At 39.9% G+C, this 13570-nt stretch overlaps 1 protein-coding gene across 1 annotated transcript; it reads right to left on the bottom strand.

The window, feature by feature from the left end:
• Positions 1-385: 385 nt before the first annotated feature.
• On the bottom strand, positions 386-13359 carry SLC46A3 (solute carrier family 46 member 3). Its single transcript, XM_075050664.1, is given in 8 exon segments — positions 386-3033; positions 4616-4772; positions 6198-6281; positions 6758-7631; positions 12947-13138; positions 13140-13198; positions 13201-13309; positions 13312-13359. Coding segments are annotated over 8 exon segments (1611 nt in total). The 3' UTR covers positions 386-2945.
• Between the last annotated feature and the right edge of the window lie 211 nt (positions 13360-13570).

The raw sequence follows: 13570 nt of genomic DNA, 5'->3' as shown, positions 1-13570 counted from the left end.
GAGGTGTGCTGGCAAGTGGAGCTGGGACAGAGCCAGCCTTGGTCTCACGTTGGACCCAACCTGGGCGAGGGGAGGAAGGCACTTACGGATCTGCTGGTCTATAGGTGCAACACAAGCCCCCACTGTGCTGACTTCTTGCAGACAGCAGTGTTGTCCCTGCTCTGCGATTCCCCACCTCCTCTTGGTGCTGATGTTCTGGGCAGCAATCTTTCCTCTCCCCAAGCGCAGGAGGGAGACAAAAGCACATCTACCTGCACTGCTGTTTGTTTGTTATGACCACAAAAAATAGATGATACCATAGTGCTGCTGCTTCCGTTTACATAAACGGTCCTCCACCAGTAATCCTGTTGGCCATTTGTCAAAAAACAAGGCAAGAACTACAACATAGAGTTTACAAAAACAAACTTCGTTATTAGTTTCTGTCAAAATAATTTGCATTTATATACAAATAGAGCAACTATTATAAACTTTGAAGATTTTCATTTAATAATGTGAAGCATATTAGTACCTGGTTTCCTCAGCTTGCACCGCGCTAGGCATTTTAAAAAGACAGTTCATATCCTTCATGTGTTTTGACCTAAACTTACAGCCAGTTCTAAATGCTGCATCTACCAGAAATCGTTTGCAAACAGCAAGTACTTTGTACAGCAAAATCAAACCACAACAAAGCCATTCCTGAAGGTTACGTGCTTGTTCTCGTTTGGACCAACACAACGCCACTGCAGAACTGGCTTGCTTTGTTGCCACCTTACGAGTGCCAGCAGATGTGTGCACTGAAGAAGGGAAAGCGAAGGCACACACCCCTTCTTCATTTGCTTTACTTTTTCCAGGCAGTTTTGTGCGAAATAGTTAATTTCATAAAGCCTTACATAACTGCATAATGAAGAGGCAAGGAGGACAATGTAATCTTTGTGCTGAAATCCTTTACATCAGTGTTTTCTTAATCTCTCTACAAACACTCATTATGTTGTGGACCCACTGATTATTGTAAAACTCTGCTCGCTTCTCCAACAAGTTGGCAGCAACTTGGGCACCTCAAGGGAGGAGAGTTAAGCACTTTTATTTACTGGCCAGTGTCTAAACTAGCTGGGAAAAGGTAATGATGTTTAATTGTCAAAATCAGCCTTGGTAGTTCACAACAGAAGTGTAAGAGCTGGCTATAGTTACTAGCTGTGTAAATATTCATTGCCCCTGTCCTGGATAAACAGCACTGTTTCCACCAGTGACAGTCTCCTGGGTAGGGTAAACTCTCCTTTACCTTATTTGAACCCTCTTTCAAACTTCTTGGTGATCATGATACATAGCTTGGAAACAATGCTGTCATTCAAACAAAAAGGATCTACAATAGTATCATGATGTAGTACTAATTTTTTTGGTGGAGTGCCACTGAGAAGCTCTGAAGAGTACTCTGTTCATGTGATGGATATTAATTGCTGTAAGCAGAGAATTTTATACAGCATATACTATGTCTGTCTTCATTTTTATCCTATGCAGTGTGCATGTGAAGTCAGTTCCCATATTATAGTTGCTTTCGTAGAGCTTTCCGTCTGTAAATGTCAACCACTTTCTTTTGATTTCTCTACCTAATCTGTTTTGGGGGAAGAGAGTCAGGTACAACCTACCTGTACTTTCAGGGATCAGAACAGTATTGGCTGTAAAACTCCCTCTGAAAAAAACACATGGAAGTGGTCCTTAACACGGTGTTATCTTTACACTTCTGCTGTGCTGTGCATTCCAGAAGCTAATACTCTGGATAATTTCTACTTAAAGATCTCAAGCAAAAAGGTGAAGAGTCAATGTAGAAACTGATTTCTAAGTTTGGCAGTGTCACCAGTTTGCACTGTGGCCCTGGGCAAGTTACTTGTCCTCTCTGTTAATTTCTCTCTCTGTGCAACAGGGAGGATAATATCTATTACGGAAGGAGGTTCTTAACAGCATTTGTAAAGTGCTTTGAAGATGAGAAGTGCTGTTCAAGTGCTTATAAATTATGCTGCATTCACTGCAAGATGATCAGATGCATGATTCAGATTTGGTCACCTCATTTCAGTGTTGTTAAAAAACAATCAAAGACCCAAAGGCTATTACAGCCTTTAACTAGAAGAAACATTTAAGCTAAGTACAGCCAACTTAACTACAAAACAAGTATCTATGGGACAAAAAATAGAGGTGTCTATCTGCAGTCCCTAATATATGGAAAACAATAAAAATAAATGTGCAATGTGGCCTCTGCAAAATGTAGGCATAGGCATAACTTCACACTCTGCAAGCTGGAAATTTTCTAAGTACGACAGTTCTGTGTGAAAATCCATTTTAAGAACTAAGTCACAGGCAAGGTCCACACATCATACATTAAACTTACTTATAGAAACGTCTCTGCTAACTGCAGAGCAGTAAGTCTACTTAAAGCAGGTGCAAGTACTGCCTCCAGTTTAGTTGCTTTCTGAAAAAACTACCATTTAGTTTAGTAATTTTAGACAGCTTTGGGGTCTTCACCATTAAGACAGGCCTTTTAAGATGTACACAGTGGACCGCATCCTCAGCTGGCATTAGCTCCACTGGCTTCAGTGGAATTGCCAGCACCCTCTAAGTTGATAAGCTTATCTCTGTCGCCCTGCTTAGAATGATACAAGATGTATCACAATACACAGCTGACATTCTCAAACTTGAGAAAGGGTATCATCCTATCTTATTTTTTTCTTCATGCTGAAAGCAGCATTAAAATCTTCATTGCCAGCCTATTTGCATAGTGAAGTATAAGAGCTAGCTTTATTCATGTGCTAAATAAGAGACTGGATAAAGAGTGCTACCAATTTAGTGCTTATTGCTGCAGGGCCACTTTGAGATTGCATCTGCAACTGTTGTGTTATCTCTATGGTCTCTGTATGACATAATGGTCTCTGCCACTGCATGTCAGGTTAGAAAACCCAGGTAGGTGAATCCTTTGTTCAACTATCAGTGCTCTCTATGCTGGATACTTCTTCAGGTACAAGCAGAGCCAAGTCCTCCCCATTCCAGCTTGTGCACAGAAGCCAGCTGTAAGACACAGATAAGACGGGTATCTTTAGCTGAGATAGTTACGTACAGCATGCTGATTCAGCACCAACAAACACATCCGCTAGCTCTGTTACAGCCATCTTCTGTGGCACAAAGCTGTCGACTGGTCTCAAATAGTAACACTGCATGACATTCTAAAAGGTTTTAGAGAAAGCTTGTTCCAAGGGTGGGATATCTGGGACACTAATGACAGAAGGAAAAGAAAAATGACTTCCAAAAATTTGTGGTGATGATGGACTACAGTCCTGATTGTAGGATGGACTAATTGACGGTAAATATCTGTTGCCTTTTGCAGAGGGTAGAGTGCTTTTTTAACAGAAACTTTCTCTGCCATACAGCAGTGAACTAAACCAAAACTAATATTCAATAAACCAGAAGTATTTACTGGGCCTTTGTTAATCTAGCTGAATTCCTCACTTTTTTATTACTTTACTGAAAAGTATTCTCCACACTCAGCATAAGACCTATTTGCTTCAATTCCCTCAGGTCTGAGACCCATCACTACCTTAGTCTTAAGTTATGACTAGTGCAGCTTCTCTGAATAGACTGTGTAAAACACTGTAGTCAGGCATGCACAGACTTGAAATTATGTGAAATGTTATATATCTACAGCATTATCACTGCCTATTTAAAACTTAAAATGCAGCTGATACAGAGATAAAAGGTGACTGAGGTAAAGTCTAAGCATTAGAAAAAAGATAGAAGTCTCCAGCAAGAGTACCACCCTCTTAAGAAAAACAGCTTCTCCCCCCCCGAATATAAATGTTTCTAATAAAAAGTGATCCTTCTGTCATTTAGATCAATGTTCCAGCACCCTAAAAAACCACAATTTATATTGGAAATAATGTAAAGTAAATTTTGCTTTTGTGAATAGTCATGAGTAATGACCTTTCACTGTCAGTATTACTAGGTGGTCACTAGATATGATTAGATGCAAATGCTACAGATGCATAATTTTTGAACATGTCTAGAGGTTTATTCATATGGGGCTTAAAGTTAGTGCAGATCTTTTACAGATTTTGATGGTACTGGGTCAAAAGGTACCCATGACCATAGGCTGGGACGGATAATTTTCCATTAAATTCACTGCATGATTGGTCATGTTTACAACCCTCATTAGCATCTAGAAGAGCTCAGACTGCAAAACTAAGCTCACACCTTTCAAGTGATCTGCTACTTTTGTACTTTGTCAAAGGCTTTCCTCAGGGACACGTGTAAAGGTCTCAAACCAAGGGAAGGCACACACACTTGCAGTCAAGGGTATGGTGTATCCCACTACTAGTACATTCAGGGCAGATTTCAGTTTGGGGGAATTAGATGACAAGTTCACGGCACGGGGCTGAGGGGAGGTAGCTGGATCAGGGCCAGAATGGGAAATCTCCAGTAAAGGTGTAGGGGGGTAGGTGTTGAAGAGAGAAGAAATGTGAAACTAGAGCTACTAGAGCACACTAGAAAGTACTCAAGTTTGAGAACCACTGCACTAAACCATTCAGCTTCAACTCATGCCAAAACAGAAATTACTGGCAAAGCAGTCAGAAGCATCCTCCTGATCTGTACTTACCATAGCACAGCCAGTGGAATTAGACAAAGGCCTGCTGATAGGAGGAAGCTAAAGCCTGAAAACCATGCAACAGTAGCTGCATAGAGAATATTAAAAACTGAAAGTGAAATAGTGCCGGTCACAACTTCTAAACAGGCAATACAAGCAAACACAGCACCTGCCAAAAACAAATGGATAAATTACAAACAAAACAAAATAAAACCAAAACGCCTTCAAAGTACTGAAGTTTTAAAATTTGTTTTGAAATATCTATCTATCTATCTACAGTTTTTAGCAAGTATGCAATTAACAAGCACCCGAGTATTGTATGTCATTGCTATGGAATTGTCTTTCTGCAAAAGACTCAGTTTTTAAATGAAATAAAACAAAACAAAACAAAAACATTTTGCTGATGGAAACTATTTTTCCTTGCTACTATTCTGTCACTGTACCTATTTTCTTGAATCTGCTTATCACATGAAGTTCAAACTGTTCATCCTCACTAACCATGTTCTGCACATCTCCATTCTTTACCCCTTCCAATTCTCTCGATTATCACTCTTCCTCTTGTTTCTTCCTTCTCTAATCTTCACTCTTACATGTGGAAAAGGCTCTGATCCAACAAAGACTGCTGGTTCAGCACAAAACCATCTCCTTCCCATTTTTGAAAGAAAAGAAACAACATCTTTTGCACTGAACTACCCATTAGGGTGGCAGTGTATCCCATCACTGTCTTGTTGAACACATTTTCCCAAGCCGCATTCATGTTCATGGGACCATAAACAAAATCACAATAGGTAAGCAGAAAAGGATGACAAGAGGCAACCTGATTCCTGCATCAAACTACTCAAGTAGCCAAACCCTGAAGAATGCCAAGAAACTGCAAGAACAGAGGTGTATGTTAGCATAGTTAAGTACAAAGAGATCTTTGGTTTAGTGTATAAATAATGTCTTTAAAAAAATAAAGCCAAACAACTCAGGAGAATGCTTCTAGAAAGTATATGCTCCCCAACAGCAAAATATGGGATACTAGAGCCACATTTTGAGGCCTGACATGCTTTTTTCTGTGTTCCATAAGGAAAGGACTTTGAGAAGTAGTTATCTTATATCTTTTGGGACATGTTTAAGTACCCGTGAAGCCAGGTACATAGCTCAAGATCCAAGTCTAATTGTTTTCAAGTGCTTTGAAGGTTGACCACCTACTGCTTACCTTTCGAAATTATTAAGTGTGACATTGACTAAATAACAGAAATAGATCTTTCTCTGCAGCTCATAATCTTGTGAATGTAGACGCACTTCTGAAATCACATCTGTATAGAACCTGAGCATCCCTCTACTTTAAGTTCCCCATGGTTTTTATTTTTAGAGCAGATCTCCTTTGAAGGTTGAAACTTGCAGTAGTTTTTAAACAGAATGTTTTTTATATTAAATTCAGAATAAAAACCATTAATATCAATCATGACACAGGGTCATATTATATGGAACTTGAAAGAAAAGCAGTCTTAAAATACCAATACATATCTCTTTGTTTAAAAGTAATCTTGGTGCATCTCTGTTCTGACATATCATATTATTGTATTGTTTAAAAACAAATTCTACTCACCCTGTTCACCAGTGAGAACCACTTTTGACAGCATGGATCGGAGAACAGGAATAGGCATAAAGCAGAGCAAAGATGGCACTCTTACTGTAAAGCAAGGAATCAGTCATGAGACACTGAAGTAATAAAAATCCAGGGTTTTACAAATACATTGCAAATGAATTAATCATATACTTTTGAATGCTCAGTTCCCCATATAGTAAAAGGCAATAGAAAAGTCAAACTAGGAGCACACTGAGACACAATTATCTAAGCACAGAGAACTTAATAAATAATAATAATAAATTAATTATACATTATACATTAATAAATAATAATAATTAATTAATTAATTAATCTGTATGGCACTAAAACCAAATAATAAGCAAGTAATTCTGTCCTCTGTCCACACACTTCATCTTTTAATTAACGCCTACATCAGTCTAACCAACCTTGTGTATTTTACCTCTCTATGGCCCTTTCAAGATGGTACGTCCACTATCTACCAACTGCACTCACTACAGATAACATAGCAGTATTTTCATATATATTGTTGACCATGGAACAATTGATTCAGAACTCACCTAAAAACATGAGCAGGGTAGTTTTAGCGAAGGCAGCCATGACCATTCCTCCAATGTAAGAAAATATCCCGATAAAGACAATATAAATGTCTTTGAGACATTTAGAAAATAAGTAAACTCCTAAAAAACTGGTCAGAGAAACAGAAGTGAATGCAGCTGCTCCATATCCAATGTATACTTCATTCCAGCAGAGTGGCTCATCCAGTTCATACAGTGTAAAAAGCGAACTCCCACCAACCATAGTAAACAAGTAAGTCATAAATGTAAAAAGTAACACAATTATCAAAATTCTCTTTTTATAAGGGGCAGTTTTAAAAAGCATGTACACTCCAGAAAATGTCTCTCTAAGAAGTTCTTTACAGGATACTGGTGCCTCATGGTGGAATTCAGACACGCCTACTGTATCTTCCAGAAAAAATATAATATAGATAATATTAATGACATGAAGCAGAGATGCTGTCACAAATGTCCATGTAAAGCCTATTCCTCTTAGAAAGTAGCCAGATGACAGCCCTGCCAATCCAGATACAACTCCAAAAATCAAATCCACCACAGCTATTCGTGTTGTTTTCTGCTTCTCATCGTGACACACATCTGCTATAAAAGCAAAGCCTCCTCCAAGGAAAGTTGCCATACTCCCAAACAGTCCAGTAACAAATGCAACCGCAAATAGGATAGAGAGGGACAAGGAAAAATACGCTATTACAGTGAGGCAAATATCAGCAATCAAAGCTCCCGTTGATGGTAAAACTAAAGACCTTTTGCGTCCCTGGCGATCCCCATTAGCTACAATGACAAAGGCAACTATAAGGCTGGGAATTGCCCCAGTTAAGTCCAACTGCATATTAAAAATAGAGGCTTTTTCTTGAACTTCCTGCGAAGAGAAAAGAAAAATAATTGTAGATACTATAATACATTGTAAAAAAAAATAATATATAATCTATGATAATAGATTAGTATGCAATATAATGTATAGCACAGGGCATGTTTATAGATTTTAAATTCTATTATTATAAAACATGATGATACATTATCATTTTATAAGATTATATGAAATTATATTATGCTATAATAAAATACATTACTGTATGTTTATAAGAATGCATTATATTACAGTAATTGCTAATGCAAAGGGATTGCATATTCAAAGACTCGCACTTTTGTAATTTTAACTTTCATATTCCTCAAACATCGCCTGTTACATTTTAAGCCAGAACTTACTTCTTAAAATACAGTCTTACTAGTACTCTTGACACAGAAGTTTCAATGGAGACAAGAGAACACTTCTTTTGAACATGCATTTACAATAGCTGGTGCTTATACTCTAAGCATCTCCTTCAGTACAGTCTATGGCAAAAGGACACTGGGCCTATTTTAATCTCTTGGAAATCAGTAGTAAAACAGTCTTCCATTGAGGAACGCACCCTATGCTTCCTACTCACAGGAGATTATTTTTCCTCCCAAATAATCCTACTGAGAGGGTTACAAGAAACAATTCACTGACTAGCACATTGTGCAAGTAAACAGATCAGTATTTGCTCTGACATCCCAATGTACAATGTTAATAATAACAATAAAAATGTGAAACACAGCATTAAAAATTATACTGACTCACAGATATGTGAACTAACTGATTTTTAAAACACTGGAAAGCTCTGAGTTCAGAAACTGCCCAAATCAGTGATGTCTCCATAGATACACTACAGCAGGTACTCACATAAGGAGCAGCAGCTAACGCTACAACAATAAACTGTAAACACCCATTACGGGAAAAATTTCTGAGTTCTTTTTAACAGAAGCATAAAAATCAAATGTAGCTGAAAAACAACAGTCAGGTTAATAGAACATGAATGGCTGTGGAAAAAAAGAACTAAAGAAAAGCCAATTAAAAAAAAAATACTATCTTGTTAAGAAGCCAGCTGCTAAATGACAGTCAACAAGCTAATTCAGATCTTGCATTTAATATATTGATGCAGGCTAGACAGACAGCAGCCACGACAGCCCTTTCAAAGACAACCACCTGATCAGACAGGAGAGCAGCAGGGGAAAAGGAAATAATAACTTCATTCAACCCTTTATAAGATAAACTTTCAGATGCAGAGACTAAAGTCACACTGAAAGTTCTCTTCAAGTCTTCTGAGGTATCACACTGACTTGGGCAGGGGTTGCACTCTTCAATCAGTAGCAGGCACAGTTGTGTAAGTCTTCTCAAGCCATTCTCAGCCTATATTCAAGCCATCTATACTCCACGTTTCAGGTGTTTCCTCTGTCGCGAACATAATCCCCACTGAGTAGTATCCAAAAGATGAAAAAAACCTAGAATTTCCAGGAATGTACTTTGGGCAATTTCAAAAGCTGCTGAATGCTTTATAAATTCATGTTTATACTTACAGGCAAAGACCATAAGTTTCTAGTTCAATCTCTTCCTTTGTTTACAAAATAGCAAGTTTTATTGCAAGAGGAAAATTCAACTGATCCTGAGGCCCTCAAGGAAAGCCCTCAAGATCCCCAGCACTCTAGAGTCTTTTCTCTCTTCCCTTGTGGTGTCTGACTACCTTAGGATTCATGATGTCCTGTCCAGTGGCCAGCACTGTTGTCACCCTGGAAGGGTCAAAACCATGAAGACTGAACAAACTGAGATGGAAAATTATATTCTGACCTTTAACTCCTCCCCTGCTGACAAAGAGAACTCTATGTAGTTGCAGGCATTGCTTCTTTACTGGGATTATCATGTTCAAAGACATGAGCATCAAAGAAATTCTAATACATGAGAAATAAAACTAAATGTTATTATACATCATCTTAACCCACATTAACCATACAATATAAATATTACTGCCAAACCATAATGAAGTGTAAAACTGAAGGAATAAAACCGCAAAGACTTGGGTTTCATTGTTTTGGAAGTAGTTGCGCAACATAAAGAACACAGCTACACATCCAGATACCGCAAATAACCATAACCTTGCTGACATAAATGACTTGCTGTCTACTGACAAGAAGACTGGAAGACAGAAGTACAGGAAAACTCCATTTAGAGTGTAACGCACTCAACTGCCTACTTTATGTTTTTATAAAGTCAAGGGAAAGGAACATAGAAAATGATAGGTCAAACCTTCAGCTGCTTTAAAATTATGTAACTCTATTAAATAATCAATGGAACTACATACATTTGAAGAGAAAGGTCTAGTTTTTTAATCTGCAAATTCACTCTACTCTGAAAAAATACTCATGGTGGACACAAAGAGTTCTTAAAATCACAGATTTAAAAATTAGAAGAATGACAATGAAGCAGCAATTCACTTACATAAGGATTAAATTAAGAGAGAAGTGTAGCGCCTGAGGCTGAACAACATACAGGACATGATAAAGTCACCGGCTCATAAAATTAAAAAATATTATTGAGTAGCAAAGGAAAGTGCATGGATTGGATAATAAATAACCTGGATAATAAATAATGTTTAATGATTAATAATTTAGCTCTTTCCGAGCTAAAAACCCCCCATTATCCAAGCCAGTGATTGGAATACTTCAGCTTGTGTTCAAATTACCTTTGAACTCATTTCATTATAAAATGACTAATTTCCTTCAAATTGTAAGAAATAATTAATCTAAATGCTGCAAAGACTATCTATATTCTACCTTTTTTGCAGGCTCCAAGTGATTTTTGCCTTCAATTTCCTTGTACATTTTGCTTTCAAACAGGTGAGATTAGTATAAAGCTTCTCCATTCACAGAATGGAAGGACTTAATCAACTATTCAACTAAATCAACTATTAACGGAGGTGTTCTTCTAAAAGTTAATGCCAAACAGGGCCTGTTGGGAACACTCCTGACAGGAGGGGTTTTATTTATTTATTTATTTATTACAATAATTTGTAACAAATTTTGTTACACACATTTACAACATCTGTAAACATACATCAGTTAGGATGGTCTTGGAAAACCCAGAACACCTACTTCACATACCCTCAGCAAAGCGCTTGGGACTGAGTTACTGGATCTACTCTTTGGCCCACACACAAGACTATTTATTACTCAGCACAGAGATTGGGTTCCGCTGAAATTAATGGGTGTTTAGAGCATTTTACATTCTTATACTGTGGCAACAAGTGTGGTATCAGAATGCAAGCAAGACATCCAGACAAGAGGATAATTGTTCAAAAGCTCATGTCCTGCTGGCAATCATTGAAATGGAGGGAATGGAAATTTGGCAGGCAAGGGAAACAAGGAAGTTCTGTTGGCCATTATTCAGCTACTGTCTTGAAGGGTTCATGTTCTCAAATATCAAGCTAATAATACTTTGTAACCTTTTTGCCAAAAAACCTGTAATGTGTGAATTCACCACCACATCAGAGACGCTATCTAAACTCCAACTGAAATTAAGCACTCTGCTTCAGTGTTTTGCAAAAAGAAATATGAAGTTTTATATCCTGACTCATAGGTGATCGCAATGTGAAAATCGGGTTGAATTTGGGGAGGGTTCTAGCAAATGCAAAGCGCAGAAATGTTTGTGAAATGTAGGTTTCTTGATGGGCTCTGCGATTAGAACTGTATGAACCATATACGGTTTTCTTAGAGTTGCTCCTTCTATCCAACAAAATGCCCCCACACAGCACCAAACAAGGAGCTAATTCTAAAGAAAACACTTTGGGGGGGTGACATACAAGCATTACTCAGACAATAATTGGTTATTATCTCCAAATCAATACCAATGGGTAGCATACATTACCTTCCTCAGCTGATGGGCTAGCCCAGAAGGCATGCTGGACTACGATTCTATTGACCTTTTTTACTTTCACATTCTTTCTACTAAGACTGGCTTCTGTCACATGAGGAAGAACCTACTCCACACTAAAAATCCTGAATTATTTCTTTGATCATCTTCAGTGGAAGCACGTACCATTAAAAAATTTATTTTATATACAACAAATGAGGCAGATAAGTGCAGGTGATTAGTCTTGTGCATACACAGCACATCAGAGATGCAAATCTGGGATGTGAGCAAAAATTTTCAAGTGCCACCTTTTCAGCAGCATAGGGGAATGCCAGCTGACTGTTTCCATAACTCCATCTTCTGTGTAATTTACAGTCTGAGTCATCTACTCTTCTGACCCTACAGTGGTTTCATGTTCCACTTGATCCAACCTAACTGCCAGTTGTTGTTGCCAAGGATGGTTCTATTGTACCTCTTCTGGAAATGTGTTCCCTCTGCCATCCCCATGTGAGATACAGCAATCCCGTGGCCACAGAGTATGTCAGAGCAGTGCACTGCTTCAGAAAAAAACAACACTTAAAAAGCAACAAACACAAAAAAAGAGATTAGCGTTCTGTTGAATCAGTGCCCCAGTCAAATCCAAACCGTAACCTCCAACTGCGGAATTGTGAGATACAACACGTGGCGGGGAGCAACAAGGGGAAAAGGAATGGAAAATGGGAGTATGATCATCTCTTCTGCTGGCAGCCCGTAGTTGGCTCTGCTTAAGTGTAGCATTAAAATTGCATTAGAAGTGCAACAGAAGAGATTCCAATCAACAACTAGCTATCCAGCATGCTGAACAATGAAATACTGCTAAAAAATGTAACTGACCATGGGATGCTGTCATCTTGATGTCTTTGTATTACAGCAAGGCAGACTAGCACTCTGAATGGTAAACCATCAATTATATTTGACTGTGCAAATTTTTTTTCACATTTTAAAATTAGAAAATGTTTTATTTCAATCCCCCCCCTCCTTCATTCTTGTAATTCCTCGGAAATAAATGTATTCTAAACTAGATCCTATTCCTGAAAACTGCAGGACATTTGCTGAATTCTGCGTAGTTACAAAGCACGCTAAAAGTCAGAAAGACAACTGATGGCTCATGACCACATGCAGAACCGTCACTGTCACTTCAGTGGCACCCACTGTCACCTCAGCCCAACGCCAATTTGGGCCCAATTCTCCCAGAAGATTCCCGGCTCCCGCTAAAATCTGAATTTACCTCAGCACCTTCCCGGAGCCAAACCTTTGCCCCTAAAGCACGACAGCGACCTACAGGAGCCATGAGACAGCAGGTTACAGAACCACGGCTCTTCCATACGCAAAAGGTTAAGTAACGTTATGTAAAAGGAGAGACAGCACCTCCTGGCTGCACGTTTATTTACAATTATCACTTCTTCCCCCCCCCCGCCCCCCAAGGCCCTTACCTTCTGCTTGATGTAAGCCGGGCTACTTTTATTCTGCTCGCAGGCACTGGCGTTGCTGTCGCTGACGAAAGTGGAGTTGTACTCCTCCTCCCACAGCCGCCGGTAGATGAACTGCTGCACCAGCGGGCTGGTCAAGGAAGCCGCGAACATGTAGATGAAAATGACGGGCTCCACGCACAAAACCTTCCTCATGGTCCGGCTGTGCCCCGCGGGCGCTGCTCCCTCCCGCCCGCCCGCTCTCCTCCGCCCCAGGCCCCCGGCGGAGGTCGCGCAATGCCGGCGGGGCCTGACAGCGGGAGGCGGGACGAGGCGGGCGGCCCCGTCCCTCAGCGGGGGACTCTCGTCCTCCCTCCCTCCCTCCCGCCCGTTCGCGTCCCGCCCAGCGCTGAGGGGACGGAGGCGGCCGCCGCCATCTCGCCCCGCTCTCCCTCAGCCCTTCGCGGCCTGGCCGGGCCGAGGAGGAGGGAAGCGGGACGAGGGGACGCGGTCTCCTCCGCGGCCTGCGGGCGGCCATCGCCTCAGGGCGGGAGAACGGCCCCCCTCCCCCCCGCGGTGTTCATACCCGCACACAGTTTGTGTGGCGTTGCTGCTGGAAATCGGGACAAATCAGCAGTTTCCTGAGTT

The sequence above is a fragment of the Buteo buteo genome, chromosome 18, assembly GCF_964188355.1.
Source record: "Buteo buteo chromosome 18, bButBut1.hap1.1, whole genome shotgun sequence".
Taxonomy (NCBI): domain Eukaryota; kingdom Metazoa; phylum Chordata; class Aves; order Accipitriformes; family Accipitridae; genus Buteo; species Buteo buteo.
This window is presented reverse-complemented; position numbering and strand designations above follow the sequence as displayed.